At 40.6% G+C, this 20,539-nt stretch overlaps 2 protein-coding genes across 5 annotated transcripts in view; both read right to left on the bottom strand.

The window, feature by feature from the left end:
- Positions 1 to 10,047, bottom strand: part of plekha1b (pleckstrin homology domain containing, family A (phosphoinositide binding specific) member 1b) — a 37,938-nt gene extending 27,891 nt beyond the window's left edge. For 3 of the 4 annotated variants that reach the window (XM_029629074.2, XM_029629077.2, XM_029629078.2), the window contains exon 1: positions 9,906 to 10,047. The gene's annotated coding sequence lies outside the window, so the exon portion shown is untranslated. The remainder of the gene's footprint in view (positions 1 to 9,905) is intronic. The other variant, XM_029629076.2, reaches the window with a different exon arrangement.
- Positions 10,048 to 11,751: 1,704 nt separating this feature from the next.
- Positions 11,752 to 19,257, bottom strand: btbd16 (BTB (POZ) domain containing 16). Its single transcript, XM_029628715.2, has 10 exons — positions 18,979 to 19,257; positions 17,814 to 17,883; positions 17,480 to 17,610; positions 17,279 to 17,398; positions 16,974 to 17,065; positions 16,122 to 16,204; positions 15,930 to 16,004; positions 15,727 to 15,828; positions 15,212 to 15,400; positions 11,752 to 14,918 (listed from the first exon to the last, which is right to left on the bottom strand). Exons 1-10 carry the CDS (start codon positions 19,131 to 19,133, stop codon positions 14,850 to 14,852), a joined length of 1,086 nt encoding a protein of 361 aa, XP_029484575.1. The 5' UTR covers positions 19,134 to 19,257; the 3' UTR covers positions 11,752 to 14,849.
- Positions 19,258 to 20,539: the final 1,282 nt, after the last annotated feature.

Genomic DNA, 20,539 nt, shown 5'->3' with positions numbered 1-20,539 from the left:
ATTTTCTGGGCTAACAATGTAAGAAATAATACATAAACAAACAAAATTACTGCATAGTTTCCTCAGGACTAGACGCGAGGTGACCATTTCTGTCGGCACCATCTGGCCATATCTGCTCCGAATTAAGATTCAAAGATTTCTGTAGAAGGAATGGGGTGTCAGCTATGACATGGCACCTTGAGCTTAAAAAAAAATATTTTGGTTATTGAACTACAGTAAGTGGAATGGATTTACACCCAGTAACTGAATTAACGAAAAGGAATTACATCATAGGTCGCTGATCTGTATAATTGTGGATATGAATGTCATTCTCTTCATGGTGATGTATCTGAATAGGTCCACAAAGGTAAAAATATGCAATATCCTCCTTTGCATATTTGGGTATTATTCTAATGAGCTCCGCCCCTAAACAAGACCGAATTTGGAAATCTGAATCAGTCCTAGACGTCTATGTTTCACAAGTTTGGACAGTACAGTAGAGTAGAGTATAGTAAAGTATCGTTCAGTACAAAACAATACAGTAGAGTACAGTACAATACAGTACATTATCTGTACTCTACTCTAGTGTGCTGTGCTGTACTTTAATGTCTAAACTGGTGAAACATAGACATCTATGATTGGTTCAGATTTGGTTCCGGTCACCAATCATGGACGTCTACATTCGCACCAAATCAAGGCCGGAACGGACCAAAAATCAACATGGGTGAACATGGAAATCTAGGCCGATCCGACCCAAAAAACATCTGACGACATTGAAATCAAAGCCAAGGCGAACTGATCAAATGTAAACTATCTTTCAATGTCCATGGACGTCCGGTGTTGGTTGGTGCTCAGTGGGCGGAAATGCAGTAAATGGAAAGAGAGGAGGCTCATGGGTCGTTGTCAGTACGAGTCTGGAGAGGTAACATTAAATGGAGAGAGAGAGAGAGAGAGAGGTAGAGTGAGAGGAAGGGGTTGTTCATACGGTTTTCCCAGTTTTGCTTTGACCGACAGATGACAGATAGAGAAAGAAAACAGTTATGAGCTGAACATAACAGTATGCCAGTGGAAGAGAGGACAGCAGGTACCCAACTGTAGTTTGTGACTACAACAATTTAGCCAATTCAATTGCAGTAATTCCATTACAGATTTTTCTGAAATTCTGTTACCAATTACGAGTTTTAATCACTTAAAGCTGCAATATGTGACTTTTTGGGCGACCCAACCAAATGTACATTGAAATGTGAGTTATAGATCCGTCATGTCATTGAAAGCAAGTCTAAGAAGTGGTAGGTCTGTTCTATGTGCTCTATTTTATGCTTCCCATGCTTAAGTTTCGTTTTTGCGTCTTTTACTTTTGGTTTTGTACACCAGCATCAAGCAGCTGAAAATACAATGTTTTTGGTTATGGAAAATATATTTCACAGCGGTTTAGATGGTACAATGATTCTCTACACTATAGCTGCTTGTTTAGTCACAAACTGAAATTAGGCAAACTATTAGAATTAGCGCTTTCTCCATAGTGCATCTTTACTAATTAATCAAATAAAATGTAAAAACACTAACTAATTGGTAGGTCTACATTTACTTGTTACTGGGACTTTCATTATCCTCTCTCCTCAGCTTAAAGATATGAGGAAGTTTCTAATGGAATTACAAGGTATAAGGCCATGCTTATATTGTATATTATACATGTCAGTACATACATAGAACAAGTAGGTCACATGGGGGAGAGGCGTTGTGCCGTGAGGTGATGCTTATTTGTTTTTTGCAACCAGGTTTGCTGTTCACTTGTGCAATATGAGATGAAAGGGAGATCCAAGGCTCTTTATAATATTGTACGTTTCCTTGAATTTGTTCTAGACCCGGGGACCGTGAAAAAGACCCCTGGTGGCATGTCTGGTAGGGTAAGTGTGTGTGTCAGTGATGTGTGTAAGTTGACTATGCAAACTATTTGGAATTTCCAACACATTCATGTTTCTAATACAAAACAAGAAGCGATGCAGGCTTCCCTCAACTCTTAGCCAAGAGAGACTGGCATGCATACTATTGATATTCACCCTCTGAATACAATGAAGAGTAAGACGTGCCTCTTTGTTCTGGGCCTACTGCATCTTTAAGGATCCGCCCTTTTCTTTCAATTTTCGCCTAAAACGTCATACCCAAATCTAACTGCCTGTAGCCTCAGGCCCTGAAGCAAGGATATACATATTCTTGGTACGATTTGAAAGGAAACACTTTGAAGTTTGTGTAAACGTGAAAGGAATGTAGTAGAATGTAACACAATAGATCTGGTTAAAGATAATACAAAGAAGAAGAAAAAACTGCAAGAGAAAGGCCACAATGTATTATTCCAACCCATATTCCAAAACACTTCTCCAAAACGAAATAATAAGTGTTGATATTAGTTAGCAGGGTTCTTTACTTCCACATTATTGTATTTTGATGTACTTCTAATACCTTTTATGACTTTTTGTGATCGATGTTTTCTAAGACCCCTGTAAAAGAGTGAATTTGATGACAGAGATTAGTGTAGGAGCAATAAGACCATAATATAATATTCAATCGGACTCCATTATCATGTGAATGCTATAGGCCCATAAGTGAATCCGAAGGTTCTAGTCAAAGTAGCGAGCCTTGCATCACCACTCGGAATACTATAAGTTACGTGTCCAAGATAACCCTAATATTAACAGGCTGAGAGACAAAGAGCTAATATCTTGCGATCAATGTCCCAGCATTAAATGATTGAGTTAACCTCAGCTCAGAGCTGCACAGTTAGAGGCCGAGCATATATGCTATGTGTAGTATTTTACCATTACATCATACATAAAATAATAATTCGTATCCATTTAAAAGTAATCCGATTTATTACAGTTATGCAATAAGAATACAATGGCATAACAGAAGTCTTCAATGTCAAAAGAATACACAATATTCTAAATATTCTTTAGTCATTTAGCAGACACTGGAGATTGGTTTAGAATGACTCCATGAACAAAGTTTCCACCAATCTTTTATTTTCCCCAGAGCGCCAAATCTCAGTATCTCCCATTGTCTAATTAACATCACTATGCTAGGCCAAAACAATAAGCAGAACTCTTATCTGAATGATAGGGGCGCACATCTCTGTCACTCCCCCATTGAACTGACTGCCATTCAGTGGTGTGAAGTACTTAAGTAAAAATACTTTCAAGTACTACTTTAGACATTTTTTTTGTGGTATCTACTCGAGGTCGACCGATTATGATTTTTCAACACCGATACCGATTATTGGGGGACCAAAAAAGCGGATACCGATTAATCGGCCGATTTTTCATAAAAATGTTTTGTTTGTAATAATGACAATTACAACAATACTGAATTAATACTTATTTTAACTTAACATAAAACATCAATAAAATCAATTTAGCCTCAAATAAATAATGCAAAAACAAAGTGTTGGAGAAGAAAGTAATATGTGCCATGTAAAAATGTGTGTCGTGTAAAATATGTGCTATGTAAAATATGTGCCATGTAAAAAAGCTAATGTCTAAGTTCCTTGCTCAGAACATGAGAACATATGAAAGTTGGTGGTTCCTTTTAACATGAGACTTCAATATTCCAAGGTAAGAGGTTTTAGGTTGTAGTTAATATAGTATTTATAGGACTATTTCTCTCTATACCATTTGTATTTCATATACCTTTGACTATTGGATGTTCTTATAGGCACTATAGTATTGCCAGTGTAACAGTATAGCTTCCGTCCCCCTCCTCGCCCCGACCTGGGCTCAAACCAGGAACATATCGACAACAGCCACACTCGATGCATCGTTACCCATCGCTCCACAAAAGCCTTGTAGCGCAAGGGGAATAACTACTCCAAATCTAAAAGCGAGTGACGTTTGAAACAGTATTAGCGCACACCCAGCTAACTAGCTAGCCATTTCACATTGGTTACACCAGCAATTAGGCTGATAGACTTGAAGTCATAAACAGCGCTGTGCTTGCGAAGAGCTGCTGGCAAAACGCACAAAAGTGCTGTTTGAATGAATGATTACGGGCCTGCTGCTGCTCAGTCAGACTGCTCTATCAAATCAGACTTAATTATAACATAATAACACACAGAAATACGAGCCTTTGGTCATTAATATGATCGAATACGGAAACTATCATTTTGAAAACAAAACGTTTATTATTTCAGTGAAATACGGAACCGTTCGGTATTTTATCTAACGGGTGGCATCCCTAAGTCTAAATATTCTTGTTACATTGCACATCCTTCAATGTATGTCATAATTACGTAAAATTCTGGCAAATTAGTTCGCAATGAGTCAGGCAGCCCAAACTGTTGCATATACCCTGACTCTGCGTGCAATGAACGCAAGAGAAATGACACAATTTCACCTGGTTAATATTGCCTGCTAAACTGGATTAGTATTTATAACTAGTGATTATGATTGATTGTTTTTTATACGATAAGTTTAATGCTAGCTAGCAACTTACCTTGGCTTCTACTGCATTCGTGTAACAGGCAGGCTACTCGTGGAGTGCAACGGTTAGAGCGTTGGACTAGTTAACTGTGAAGGTTGCAAAATTGAAACCCCTAGGCTGACAAGTTGAAAATCTGTCATTCTGCCCCTGAACAAGGCAGTTAACCCACAGTTCCTAGGCAGTCATTGAAAATAAGAATGTGTTCTTAACTGACTTGCCTAGTTAAATAAAAAGTATAAAAAATATTTATTCTTTATTTTTTAAATTTAAATCGATTAATCGGTCGACCTCTAGTATCTACTATACTTTACTATTTATATTTTTGACAACTTTTACTTTTACTCCACCACATTCCTAAAGAAAATATGTCCTTTTTTTACTTCCATACATTTTCCCTGACACCTAAAAGTACTTGTTACATTTCGAATGCTCAGGCAGGATAGAATTATGGTCCAATTCACACACCTATTAAAAGAACGTGTTGTCATCCCTACTGAATCTGATCTGGTGGACTCACTAAACTCAAATATTGCTTTTGTAAATCACATCTGCGTGTTGGAGTGTGCCCCCGTCTGTCCGTTAATGAAAATAAATAACACAATACTGCCACCTGGTTTGCTTAATATAAGGAATTTGATTACCATTTACTTTCCCTCAAGTATGACACTTCATTACTTTTTTCTGCCAATATACTTATGTACATTTAAAACCAGATACTTTTAGACTTTTACTCAAGTAGTATTTCGCTGGGTGACTTTCATTTTCTATTAAGATATCTGAACTTTTAGTCAAGTATGACAATTGAGTACTGTTTCCACCACTGCCACTGTCCGATGGGCAGAATAACACAGTAACTCTGCAAAAATAAATCCATAGCACTTTATGAACTCTTTATGAACTCTTGAAACAATCCAAACAAGACAATTTAATTCACAAAGTAACATTCATTTAGTCAATTCAAGTTTTCATCGGTCTTAACACACCCGAAGATATCCGTGCTCCCAGGGATCTATGGGAACCTCCCGCCTCGGAGAAAGCCATGGATAAGGTTGTGTTAAACTTTTATGATATCCATCATATGGTCTGCCATCCAGACAATGCCATAAATCGGGATTGAACCCTCACGCTGGGCCTCGGCACCTGCAAGTTGCTAGACTCATCTTAATCAATGACCATCTTCGTTCACATTTGTTCTCTTTCTATTTTTCCACAACACCCTTTTCAATCTGTTCAACCAGAAATCAAAGCCATTAATTATGCCTCATTTTTAAGATGTATAATGGTTGAAGAATGTATCTATGCCTTAATTTCCTCAAAATAAATTCTTAGCTTTCATTTGACACACAATTAGATACGCTCCTATGAACTTCCCATGTTGGGGCTCATGGCTCCTTCACATGGAACTGCCCAGAGCTCAGTCGTTCTCATTCTCCAGACATTTCTACGGGGTTAGTGTGTCAAGAAGACAGGTCTGAGGCTTTTGGACAGATACGTGAAACCATAAAACCACTCCATGTGTCCATTCAGTCATGACATGATGCTCCTTGACTGGGTCTCTGGATATGGGGATGAATGCTAACAGCACAGATCCATTACAGCTCGGGTGTTAATGGACCATTCACTGGATTCCCTTGGCAATACACTCAGAGGGCTAGCTCACTTCTTCCCTCTCTCCATCTGCTTCCCTCCTCCCTCTGACTTTATCCCTACTTACACCTCTGTCTGTCTGTCTGTCTGTGTGTCTGTGCCTGTGTGTGTGTGTGTGTGTGTGTGTGTGTGTGTGTGTGTGTGTGTGTGTGTGTGTGTGTGTGTGTGTGTGTGTGTACAGCTGTGACTCAGTCCTAGCCTCCCAAATCTCATGGTTGCCTGAACACATGCCCTCTAGGGGATTTGGCTTTTGGTATTATTTTTAGGACCAGAAAACAGAGAGAGAGCGAAAAAGAAAATAGAGAACCTGAATATGTGGCTGAGGTGACCTTCCACATTTTCATAGTCGACCATACACACACACGCACGCACCCACAGCACACGTACAAGGCACACACACACACTGAACTTTTACTCATGTTCTTGTTTCCAACCGCTCTGTAACCAATACCTATCAACACACACACTCCTACATTGTCACATGCTTACTTTGGCTTGTCACTGATAGGGACAGTATAAGGGAAAAGGAATTACAGCACAATAAAAGGTGTGGTTTATGAATTACAGTATATACTATAAGCTCAGGGCCAATCAATGCAACACTGAAGGGAGTGAAGAGGGTATTTCGGCCAAATTCCATTTCCTCTTACTTCATACCTGCACTAGTATGTTGCTCCTTTCTTTGGCCAAAAAACACACAGTGACTCTTTGAATAACTGAAAACCCCAAACCATAACAGTGGTGCATCTACTATGTTATAGCATTGTGCATGTTTGGGGTCTAGAAGAAGACACCTCTGCTCTGAATAGTGCCTCAAGTTTTGTATTTCCAGATCAACTGGAAGCGTCTTTAAAATACAACAAACAATTGAACAATTCGGAATCGAATAAATGCTAATTCACCCAAAATCTCAGATGACAAAATGCTGAATTGAGACAAACAACAGAATGCTCAAGTCTTGTCTTTTGAGGTGAACACATTGGTTCGTTCCTTGTGAGCGAGGTTGCCCCAAATACCGTTACAGAGTAGAAAGAGGAAAAAGGATATCTGCTCTAATACTGTTCAATTCTACACTGGTAGTTCATTACATACAGACGGCACGCTATGCAGCTGAATTCTGCTGAGGCTAACCTAATCCTCACACCTCTGGCCGAGGAGGAGGCTTATAATGTTGAAGAGATTACATTGCTGTTTAGGCCTAGCTAGTTGTGCACTGCTGGTACAAAGACAAGCAGTGGCATCTGTGGACCAGAAAATAATAATACTACAGTATACTACATTCACCCCCTCAAAAACACTTGTGAATACTGCAATATACTACAGTCATGTCCGCAAAAACCCTATATTGAATACTAGTGTACTACAGTCATGTCCGCAAAAACACTACAGTGAATACTGCAGTAAAGACCGCAAAAACACTACAGTGAATACTGCAGTAAAGACCGTAAAAACACGACAGTGAATACTGCAGTAAAGACCGCAAAAACACGACAGTGAATACTGCAGTAAAGACCGCAAAAACACTACAGTGAATACTGCAGTAAAGACCGCAAAAACACTACAGTGAATACTGCAGTAAAGACCGCAAAAACACTACAGTGAATACTGCAGTAAAGAGCGCAAAAACACTACAGTGAATAATGCAGTAAAGACCGCAAAAACACTACAGTGAATAATGCAGTAAAGACCGCAAAAACACTACAGTGAATACTGCAGTAAAGACCGCAAAAACACTACAGTGAATACTGCAGTAAAGACCGCAAAAACACTACAGTGAATACTGCAGTAAAGACCGCAAAAACACTACAGTGAATACTGCAGTAAAGACCGCAAAAACACTACAGTGAATACTGCAGTAAAGACCGCAAAAACACTACTGTGAATACTATAGTATACTACAGTTATGTCTGCAAAAACACTACAGTGAATACTATAGTAAAGACCGCAAAAACACTACAGTGAATACTGCAGTAAAGACCGCAAAACCACTACTGTGAATACTATAGTATACTACAGTTATGTCCGCAAAAACACAAGTCTATGGACTGCAAAATGTGTGACCTAATTTCATGTGATCTAATTTAATGTGATCTAATCTAATGTGAGCTAAAAAAATAAAAATAATAATCTGAAAGCAATCCTGTCTCAAATGACATCTTATTTCCCATTATGCACTATAGGGTTTGGTCAAAAGTAGCACCCCCCGTATTGACATTATAAACATGGGGAGAGGGTGTGAGTGTTTGGAGTTTAGGCAAACCAACCACAAACCCAAAATAAACATGGGTCTGACTCTGAGCTGTATGACAACAAGACAGCAATAGGGAAATAGATGTCATACATTCTAAAGACCATCTCATCATTCTGACAAATAGGAGACATTAAACGGTGAGTTGCTAGGCACGAAGAAAAAACAAACACACATTCATACAATGTGTGCAATCAACCAATGAGAAGGCTTATGTGTAGCCATCCTCTATCACCTGAAACGGATTAACATTCTCTGCCATTGTATGGAGCTGGGTGCAATGAAAACCACAGAATTTGCATCCCTTTATGAAGGCCTACATAGCACACTGCCCCGAGAGCACCTAGAGGTAATTCAAACCTTCCAAAGCCAGTAGTAGCAGTAAGTCTTCCTATACAGTCAACTAAGCCAATGATTGTATTCGGTGACAGGAAAGGGAAATAACACATCCTTGAATGTGAACCAGTTGTATGAGTGGGTGGTTGGTGTCACCATAAACATTAAAGGCCAATCACCTAGAAAAACATCACAAGTAGAGGTAACTGCCAAAATAAAGCAAACACTTGAGTAAATGAGGGATACCAAGTATATTTAAAGCAGGTTCTTCCACACAGTCGTGGTTCCTGAGTTAATTAACAAATTAACAAATTAACATCCCATAATGTTTAGGGTCATGTTCACTTGTTAATGAGACCTGTATAAAAAAGAAGCGCCTGAGACAGCATTTTCCACCACCAACAACAAAACACTCAAATTATGGAATTTCTCGAGGAAGAAGGGTGTCACATCCCTCCAATAGAGTTCCAGACACTTGTAGAATCTATGACAAGGTACATTGAAGCTGTTCTGGCGTCTCGTGGTGGCCCAACGTCCTATTAAGACACTTTATGTTGGTGTTTCCTTTATTTTGGCAGTTACCTGTATGTTTAACATAATAATATTAGCTACAATAGGCCTAACTATGCTATTACACAAGTGAAACATCTGGAGCTCATGATATTTAATCAAACTCTTGTTATGAGAAACAAATCTACCAATTGACATTTAAAAGGGGGAGAATCTGGCATATTGATACAGATTGAGGTATGGCTGGCTGGTATTGATATCAGATAAGCTAACACAGATCATACTGTAAGTATAGTAGCCTAAATAGCCTGGGCTACAGCGCATGAACGTGTTGTTTGTGAATGTGTAGGATGTATAGTCAGTCTACTGTTATAGCAGTTCGTAACAATAACAGACGGAGGATAGTTCAGCATTCCACACAACCGTAACACTTTCCTGAATGTGACGAGCAACACATCGATTTATATCATTCAATAAACAAGAGTGTAACATGATGATTTATGAAGTAACTTCAATTCTAAAGATATATTCTGCTGATACGTGTCTTGATACTGTGTATGATCGACTGAAGTCCGCTACTGGAAAAGTGGCTAAGAATATTTACATTCAGGCTGCGTTCATAGTGCCTCGCGCGCGCTACATGCGCATATCAATCTACATTGTATCCCAACATCGAATGCTCCCACAATAAAGAACATTTGTGAATACTTACATATTTATGTTCTTTCGGAAATCCTATAGGTCGCTTGAGAGATCTTTTAGGACGAACCGAAAGGAGTTTCAGCCCATCTCTCCACGGATATTTCCTACATATCCCAATGCTTAGGTAGAGGGCAGGGGCGTGGAGCAGAGCGATTACAATGTTTTTTTGGGTGCCGCAAAGAATTATGGTAGGAGTAGTATTAATATTTGTATGCAGCAGGCCAACCTCTGTGAGGCCACATTATTCAATTGTATTCAACTGCCTTAGTTCAACTGTAAATCGCTTTGGATTTAAAAAAAAAAGTGTCTGTTGAATGTTGAATGGCATATACTGTATTTCAAACTTCTAATGGCACAGATTAATTCAAACCTATCATACTTTTGCATATTTGGTATATTCTATTCTAATATGTTGACTTCTATTCTACTCCATTTCTGATCCCTTACATTCTATTCTGTTGACTTCTATACTACTCTATTTCTGATCCCTTCTATTCTATTCTACTCCATTCTGATCCCTTACATTCTATTCTATTCTACTCTGTTGACTTCTACTCCATTCGGATCCCTTCTATTATATTATATTCTATTGACTTCTATTCTATTCTACTCTACTCCATTCTGATCCCTTATATTCTATTATGTTCCCTGAAAAGCCACTAAGGTCATTTGCCAGCAGAATTCAAACCTATTAAAGGCTCTTATATCCCCTCTAAATAAACTCCTTCACATAGCCTCCCAGTAAAAGAGGATGCCTGCAAGAGATCCAATCCTTTGATCCTTGGCCAGAGTACCCCAGTTATTTCCTGATCAACACTTTCCTGACAGATGAGGAGATGCACTTTGATGGAAATATGTGCCATATATCCCTCTCTATTGTCACTAATTGGGGTGGAACCTGGGACTGGATGAATGCAAAAAAAAAGAAAACAACATCTGGTTTACCATTTTACATTTCACAGGGGAACTTCCTAGCCCTCAACTGGTCCTTAATGTGCAGCGAGTTGCTCTTGGATGGAGAGCATTTCCGCGTTTAGACAGTAGGGTCTTTGTGAAGATGTGAGTTTAAGAGAGTTTAACGATGTGAGCAAAATGCACACTCATGCTAAAATGGGCAGACAGTGTGACCTACAACCCTCTCGTACCCACTCACACTCACTGTGGGAGCTGTGCACTGCATTTACACTACAGTGCATTTCTAGTCTCTCTAACCTAAAAATGGGATCACAGGTTCAAAAGAAGAGATCTGGATATACTGTAGTTGAAATGTGTTTTTTGAGCCATCGCTTAAGCAGTCCATGACAGTCCCTTGTGATTTGAGGAAAAGACTGCAGACACCCGTTTTTCTATGGCAATTAGCTCACCGAAGTGGTCAGTAAATTATGCACAGCATCCATTCCTGACATGATGGGTGTTGCACAGTAGTTGAGAGTGAAAAATAAAATACTACAGTTTTCTATAAAATACTATAGTACGTATTATAGAATTCTATCAAATTCTGTAGTGAACCATAGTATACTGTAAAAAAAAACTATAGTATTCCTCAATCATGTGTGGTATTCACTATATAATTTTGTAGTACACTGTAGAATGCTATACTCTACACTGTAGTGTCCATTAATCATGTGTAGTACTTACTACATAATTTTGTAGAATACTATAGTAAATACTACAGTATTATCCACAAAAAGACTGTAGTAAATACCACAGAAATGTCTGCAAAAACAGTACAGTTTCCATCAAAACACTACAGTTTTTTTTACTATAGTAATGCTACAGTATTTAATTTGCATATACCCCACCCATTCCCCTCCCCCAATTCCTGCCACCCATGAATGAGAAACATACATGCCAAGTATAGACAACACTGATCTTTTATTTTTTTTCCTAAAGATCATTGAAAGGACCAGAAGTGCTAAACTCTCTGTTTAGACTCCAGACCTACCTACTGGTTATGGACAATTTGCTGTTTTTGTATTTGTCAGGTCGGTTTCCTCAAGGACAAAGACACCATTTCCATATCAAAAATAATAAAACAAAAACACTATAGTAAATACTACAGCATACTACAGTCATGTCTGCAAAAACACTACAGGGAACACTACAGTATATAAATATAGTAATACCACAGTATTTATACCATAGTAAACTATTGTATTTGTTCATGTGGAGTTGTTGGTTGGGAAATTTTGCACAGCCTTAGGCAGCATGGAGCAGCAGAGTAACCACTTCTGAATATGCAATGGTCCGGTCTGAAACAACTACTCAGTGCTGGACCAGGGATGGGATGGTCCACGATAGGAGCTACTGGATTGAACTCTTGCTTCCTTCAGGGCAGTCTGCCCATGTGAAAAAACATAAACTACAGAGAAACCATGCTTTTCCCTTTTCCCCATCCAATTGGAGCGCTCTTGAAAACAATATCCATGCATGGAACATACTGTATTTCCTGAGTTGGCGAGCTGAAGGGCCTGAGTTTCTGTACTCTATTTTGAGCAATAGAAAGTTTAGGTCAGTGGACAGCTTAACAATAAGTGTTTTATGAATGGTGCAATTTGCCATTCCTGCTTACGTTTTGTAAATGAATCAAACAAGCATTTGGAATTGAGATGTACGTGTCGCATTTTAGTTGAACTGGCATCACTCATACTAATACAGAAATGAGAGATCGGAGTCTTGGCAGGCCCTGCTAAGGACCTGCTGACAGTGTAAAACTTTACATCTTACAAACAGCCAATCACAGCATGTGCTCCTGCCAGGTGTATATACAGAACCAGTCAAAAGTTTGGACACACCGACTCACACCGACTCAGGTTAAATAATAAAAATATATATTTTTTAAACGAACACTAGCAAAGACATAAAAACTATGAAATAACAGATGCAATTATGTAGTAACCAAAAAAGTGTTAAACAAATCAAAATATATTTTATATTTGAGATTCTTCAAAATAGCCAACCTCTGGCTTTATGAAAGCTTTGCACACTCTTGGCATTCTCTCAACCAGCTTCACAAAGAATGCCTTTCCAACAGTCTTGAAGGAGTTCCCACATATGCTGAGCACTTGTTGGCTGCTTTTCCTTCACTCTATGGTCCAACTCATCCCAAACCATCTTAATTGGGTTGAGGTCAGGTGATTGTGGAGGCCAGCTCATCTGATGCAGCTCTCTGTCACTCTACTTCTTGGTCAAATAGTTCTTACACAGCCTGGAAGTGTGTTGAGTCATTGTCCAGTTGAAAAAAAAAATGATAGTCCCACTAAGCGCAAACCAGATGGGATGGCGTATCACTGCAGAATGCTGTGGTAGCCTTGCTGGTTAAGTGTGCCTTGAATTCTAAATAAATCACTGGCAGAGTCAATAGCAAAGCACCCCCACACCTCCTCTGCCATGTTTTACGATGGGAACCACACATGCAGAGATCATCCGTTCACCTACTCTGCGTCTCATTAAGACAGCGGTTAGAAGCAAAAATCTCACATTTGGACTCATCGGACCAAAGGACAGATTTCCACCGGTCTAACGTCCATTGCTCATGTTTCTTGGCCCAAGCAAGTCTCTTCTTATTATTGGTGTCCTTTAGTAGTGGTTTCTTTGCAGCAATTCGACTATGAAAGCCTGATTCACACAGTCTCCTCTGAACAGTTGATGTTGAGATGTGTCTGTTACTTGAACTCTGTGAAGCATTTATTTAGGCTGCAATTTCTGAGGTGCAGTTAACTCTAATGAACTTATCCTCTGCAGCAGAGGTAACTCTGGGTCTTCCTTTCCTGTGGCGGTCCTCATGAGAGCCAGTTTCATCATAGCACTTGATGGTTTTTGCGTCTGCACTTGAAGAAACTTTAAAATTTCTTGAAATTTTCCGGATTGACTGACCTTCATGTCTTAAAGTAATGATGGACTGTCATTTATTTTTGATTATTTGAGCTGTTCTTGCCACAATATAGACTTGGTATTTTACCAAATAGGGCTATCGTCTGTATTCCACCCCTACCTTGTCACAACACAATGCATTAAGGAAAGAAATTCCACAAATTAACTTTTAACAAGGCACACCTGTTAATTGAAATGCATTCCAGGTGATTACCTCATGAAGTTGGTTGAGAGAATGCCAAGAGTGTGCAAAGCTGTCATCAAGGCAAAGGGTGGCTACTTTGAAGAATGAGTAGGTGTGTCCAAACTTTTGACTGGTACTGTAAATACAAACCATGTTTATCATTCACTAGAGTTCGCCAATAAACCTCTGCTTTTCTGGGCAACTCTACCTGTGTGTTTTCTCAGCTGTACATGACCCTACAGTACCTCCACTGTTCAGAATGTTGCCCACTGACAGTCAGCATTTTTCGGACACAGAGAGACTCATCACTCTGCTTCCTGGTTGAGTAGAGACCTGAACCACAAGGAGCAACAGTTATAAAGCCTCCAGACAACCTACTGGCCAACAACTTCCTTCAAAGAGCTCTCTTCCAGGGCAGGGTTTGCAACACCCCTTGTGGTTAGGATACATTACAGCTGGCATAGCTTGCATCCCAAGTGGCACCCTATTCCCTTTATAGTGCACTACTTTTGACCAGGACCCATAGGACCCAGGTCAAACTGTATAGGGAATAGGGTTCTATTTGGGACACAACCTCATACTGCCAAGTGATGTGAAAGTGCATGAATCATATTACTATAATTGTGTCCCTTGTACCTCGACAGACCAATACCTGTCTCAGTGGAAGAAGCAAGTGTCCAAGACTACTATTTTACCGGATTTGGTCAACGGGCAGAGCATTTAGCATGGTTTGGATTAAAACAGGCTGCGTGCCTAACAGATCGTCTCTGAAGTGGCTTTCTTCTTTGCTATCAAGGCTACCTCACTAAGACAAGTCCTCCTGGATACTTTTAATCAGACAGGAAGTATGATGTTTATGTGTGATAATGAGCACCATGGTGACTGTCTGGCAGGGGATCAGACTGCAGCGAAGGCCAGGGCAAAGGTCACAAAGATGGGCAAGCTGAGGCCCCTCACTTTAAACACCTGCACACAGAGGGAAGAGGTACAGCAGTTCAGATAGTAGACCCCTCTAAATACTACATAAATGTAATGCCCTGTTAGCTAGTATCCAAGTCAAACCTTGTGAAGTTTCTTTGTTTAAGCTACATTTTCCCCCCAGAAATAGCAATTTACTTGTATCCAACGAATGTGAAAAATCACAACATTGCAATTCTCATATCATTAAAGTACTAGACCCTATCTCCTGTCCTGAAATCACACAGCCACCGATTCCCTCCTCCCTGTTCCTGCATCAATCCGTCCTCAACCTTCCATACCTGGCTCTTGCAGGTGCGCTTGGTCAGGCCAAACTCCTGGTTGATGGGACCACTGTTGAACTCCTGCCACTGCCCGTGCACATGGGCCTGCACGTTGATCTGATAGGACAAGGCCCGCTCTGTCATCATACTGAAAGGATGCCTCTCACACGCCCGCACAGACATGGCAGGGTCCCAGTGTCTCAGTCTCTGCAGTGGATACACAGGTACACAGCCATTCACCCGTCAGTCTCTGCAGTGGTTACTGGTGTAATGTATCTGCTGGTTATTACTTATAACCCTGCCAGAGGAGGCTGGTGGGATGAGCTATAGGAGGATGGGATCATTGTAATGGCTGGAATGGAATTAATGGAAAGGAGTCAAATGTGGTTTCCATTCCTTTTAATTTAATCCATTCCAGTCTTTACAATGAGCCCATCCTCCTATAGCTCCTCCCACCAGCCTCCTCTGAACCATGCCATAGGCACTCAAGAGCAAATGTCCCGATTTGAGATGCAGCGTTGATGCACCCTGACCTGCAGAGAGAAGCCATGTGAGTCCAGCTCTCCCATGCTGGCTGCTTTAAGCAGGAAGTAGAAGCCATACAGTCCAATGGTTCGCGTGCAGTATTGAGGCTCCTGTAGGACGACACCAAGACAATATCGCCAATGACTAACACAACTGATTCCTTTTCAACTTGCACCATTTTGCAGTTACAGAGTTAAGTGAGATGGCTTACCCTCTCAATGACCATGCCGAAGCGCACTGCTTGTTGGGAGAAATCTGTTACTTGCATGTCTCCTCCACTGTGGAGCTGGGATGGGGGCGAACGAGGGAGAAAAAGGGCTACGTCCAGGAGCAGATTGTCAAACAGTATGTTTGACCAATGATCCTCTTATATTCTTAGGTGTGCCTGTCTACATGAACTCACAGTGTAGTAGTGCTTGGAGAAGATGAGGAGCAGCCAGGACTGAGGAAAGACATGGATCTGCTGCATCTCCTCTAGATGGGCTCCTGGAGGGGGTCAAAGGTTAGGGTTCGCCATCAAGCAAACACTCACTCGCCAAAATATCACTCACATTTAACCTTTCACTCTAACACAAATGAATTCCTAACAATTCAAAAGTAACTACGTGAAAACAGTTAATACCTAAACATAATCATAACCCACCAATGATAATCTATTGCAACTCGTCTGAGATGCATTTAATTTTAACGAATACAATCAGTTCCTCAAGTCAATAAAAACGGAAAAGACATCTGCAGTTTCAGAATGAATCAGATTCCATCTAAGCAAAGGATGAAAACGTGTTATTTGCCTGGGAACATGCCCACTTGGCCCAGGGTGTGTACTGTGTATGATTTGATCAGTTCTGCTTATCAGAATCATACTGGTTAGAGTCACGTTGCGTGGTTCTTTAATATCAAACAGTTTTTTAAAACTGGCTGCTCTCCTATGGACCGCTGGTCTTCTGGCAACAGGCAGCAACACATTTTATGTGTCTCCAGCTGCATGATGGTTCGGACACGGGTGCCAGAGTGATGTAGTCACATACCGAGGCCACGGCCAACAGGTCTGGCTTTAGTTTAGAGTCCTTCCCCTTACACCATTGCAACATAGTAATGATGAACACATTGTACTATGAAAGGCCTTGTGTACATGAACTAATGCACAAACTTAACAAATGAACGGAACAATAGCAAAACAGACTTGATGTTTTCTAGGTTTTAGTGTTATGTCATCGAGCTTTGAAAGGTCGATGGACTTAGCGTTGTCACTCACGCTGAGTGATGCCATGTAAGCGAAGGGCCCGGAAGAGAACGGTGAACCTCTGTCCCACAGGCTGTTCCAAGAAGACGCCAGCCCTTGGCCAACTGGAGTAAGAGAGTGAGAGAGCGTGAGAGAGATAAATAACGAGAGATAAGCTTGTGGGGCAGTGTAGTTATATGTCTACCAGAATCAATGTTCAAACAAACAGGCCTAACATGTTACTCACGGACAGTAGTCTACGAATTCCCTCCACTTGAACGACATACAATTTAACTTACGCCTGATGACTACCACCTTGAGCTCTGTGTGATCAGTACCTGGAGAAGAAGGTCATAATGAACCGATGAGAGGGAAGGATCTGAGCTGCAGGGTTGAACTGTAGGAATACCCAGTATAGCACTGTCTTCAGGAGCTGGTACTCACAGGCAGCAAAGACCCTGGAGAAGGCAATAGAAAACCAACATTGTGAGTTATGGCTAGAATAGGGTGTTGTTTAAGTTGGACCTTACTCTAGCTACCTGGGTGAACTTAGGGTCTTGTGGAGGAGTTCAAAGGGTAAGTCTCTCAGGTAGATGAAACATGTCAACTCAGTCACCAGGTAAAGCTCCAACCATCGCTCACACGCTCTCTGAAGACTGGTCTCCTTAAACTGAACCACGCGGAAAAATAGGCAAACACACACACACACAAAAACATATACCATCATGCAAAACGTCACATAGACAAACGTGGATGGACATATTCAGACAGCAGTGCATTTATGTGTTTGAGGTGATTTGGCTCCCCCTAGTGTATATTTTTGAGCAGTAACTTTTAGTACTACTTCACACACCTGTAGCTAGTGCAGCTTACCTTGCAGGACACGCGATGAAAGATACACACAGTGGAGGAGCTGATCTTATTTATCATCTCTGTTAGGCACCTGTCAATCACAGACATATTGTCTGTCACCTCATAATAAACTTCTGCTTTATTTACGATACACCCACATGAAAACATACTATAGTGTATACTATGGTAGGAATAATGTAGTGTTTTTGTGGACTTTACTGTAGTGTTTACAGTTTGCTATAAGAAACACAATATATGGTCTTTACTTGGCTTGTAGGTTTCTCACTTACAGGTGGCACAAATTGGGATATGAGGGAAGGGAATGGGTATATGCCAGTTAAATACTGTAGTATTTACTATAGTGGACTATAATATTTTTGCTGAAATTTCAGTGTTTTTTTGTGGATAATACTGTAGTATTTACAATAGTATTCTACAGTATACTATAAAATTCAATAGTAAGTACTGAACAAGGGATACTACAGTGTGTAGTATAGTACTCTACAGTATACTACAGTTTACTACAGAATTCTATAGTAAGTAGTGTAGTATTCTATTGTAAACTGTAGTGTTTTTTTTATGTGGGCACCCAGGGTGACTAAGTGACCGGGTGCGACTCTTGTAAGGGTGTTGGTGATTTCAAGCTTACAGTACATTCAGGACAAGCTGAGGAAATAAGGCCAATGTCGACATGGATTTATCTCATTCAAACCCATCCCCACCCAGTTTCATGGACATGAATCAACCACTTCAACTGGGCCAAATTAGGTCCCACAAGAGATGGGCGTGTATTCTGGAGGCATCATAGTATCACAAGTTATCCAATGTGACATACATGTATACAAGCAGGGAAAAGTGAATTCCTGTTCCTCCTTGGCCTTGTTTTTGTTGAAAAGAGCATTAACCCGTTTTGGCTGAGGGGTGGCCTGTTGTTGCACGCCACAGCATTGTTTTACAACACAGTGATCCTCCCAACGGTGTTGCTGGACAGTGTTGCGTAGCGACCTTCAAACATGGAACTTGGTGACCCACAGGGGTGCACGTACTTGTTCTAACCCAGCACTAGCATGTCAGATTCAACTACTCATCAAGCACTTGATTAGTTCAATCAGGTGTGTTAGTGTTACAAATATGCACTCCTATGGGTTCCCCAGGACTAGTAGTGCGGTGTGGTAGTCCGGCTCACCTCTGGAAAAGGTGTGGCAGGCCCAGCAGGGCGGCGGTAGAGAGCACCCCCTCTCCCCAGTGTTCAGGACATGCCTCTGGGTTATAGAGGGTCCTGAGGGCAAAGGAGAGGGCTGGGGGAAACCACAGGGTTAACAGTCTGACCATTAATTTCATTCATCAGCCGTGAGTATACTTTATGAGCGATATGGGTACATGAACTGTCATTGAACCAAATGTACTGTTTGTCAATGGGAATTAGGATTTACTTATTGGTCCCCGAGGGGGAAAATTTGTCTTGGATGTATGTCATGGGTGTATGATTCTTGTAGCTACCCTCTTTGGTGACGGTGGCTTCTTTCACAGAGAGTTGGAGGACCAGGGGGCCTGCGGGTTTCTTCCCATTCTGTTTGTCTCTGCTGGAGTTGCTGCTGCCAGGTCGGCTGTATGCCTTGTCTTTCCCATTCTTACCACTTCCTGATCCATGCAAGAAGAGGCACATGCTACAACTACTGTACTTCTGAAGTAATCAGATTACATACAGTTGAAGTCAGAGGTTTACATACATCTTAGCCAAATACATTTAAACTCAGTTTTTCACAATTCCTGACATTTAATCATTGTAAAAATTCCCTGTCTTAGGTCAGTTAGGATCACCACTTTATTTTAAGAATGTGAAATGTCAGAATAATAGTAGAGAGAATGATTTATTTCAGCTTCTATTTCTTTCATCACATTCCGAGTGGGTCAGAAGTTTACATACACTCAATTAGTATTTGGTAGCATTGCCTTTCAATTGTTTAACTTGGGTCAAACGTTTTGGGTAGCCTTCCACAAGCTTCCCACAATAAGTTGGGTGAATTTTGGCCCATTCCTCCTGACAGAGCTGGTGTAACTGAGTCAGGTTTGTAGGCCTCCTTGCTCGGACACACTTTTTCAGTTCTGCCCACATATTTTCTATAGGATTAAGATCAGGACTTTGTGATGGCCACTCCAATACCTTGACTTTGTTGTCCCTAAGCCATTTTGCCACAACTTTGGAAGTATGATTGGGGTCATTGTCCATTTGGAAGACCCAGCTTTAACTTCCTGACTGATGTCTTGAGATGTTACTTTAATATATCCACATACTTTCCTTCCTCATGATGCCATCTATTTTGTGAAGTGCACCAGTCCCTCCTGCAGTTAAGCACCCCAAAAACATGATGCTGCCACTCCCGTGCTTCACAGTTGGGATGGTGTTCTTCAGCTTGCAAGCCTCCCCCTTTTTCCTCCAAACATAACGATGGTCATTATTCCTGAGAAGTATAACGGCTGCATGATCACATGGTGTTTATACTTGCGTACTATTGTTTGTACAGATTAACATGGTACCTTCGTGCGTTTAGAAATTGCTCCCAAGGATGAACCAGACTTGTGGAGGTCTACAATTTTTTTCTGAGGTCTTGGCTGATTTCTTTTGATTTTCCCATCATGTCAAGCAAAGAGGCACTGAGCTTGAATGTAGGCATTGAAATACATCCACAGGTACACCTCCAATTGACTCAAATTATGTCTATTAGCCTATCAGAAGCTTCTAAAGC

The sequence above is a fragment of the Oncorhynchus nerka genome, linkage group LG23 (genome assembly GCF_034236695.1).
Source record: "Oncorhynchus nerka isolate Pitt River linkage group LG23, Oner_Uvic_2.0, whole genome shotgun sequence".
Lineage (NCBI taxonomy): Eukaryota > Metazoa > Chordata > Actinopteri > Salmoniformes > Salmonidae > Oncorhynchus > Oncorhynchus nerka.
Note: the sequence above shows the minus strand (reverse complement) of the source record. Positions and strands in the feature narration are given on the sequence as shown.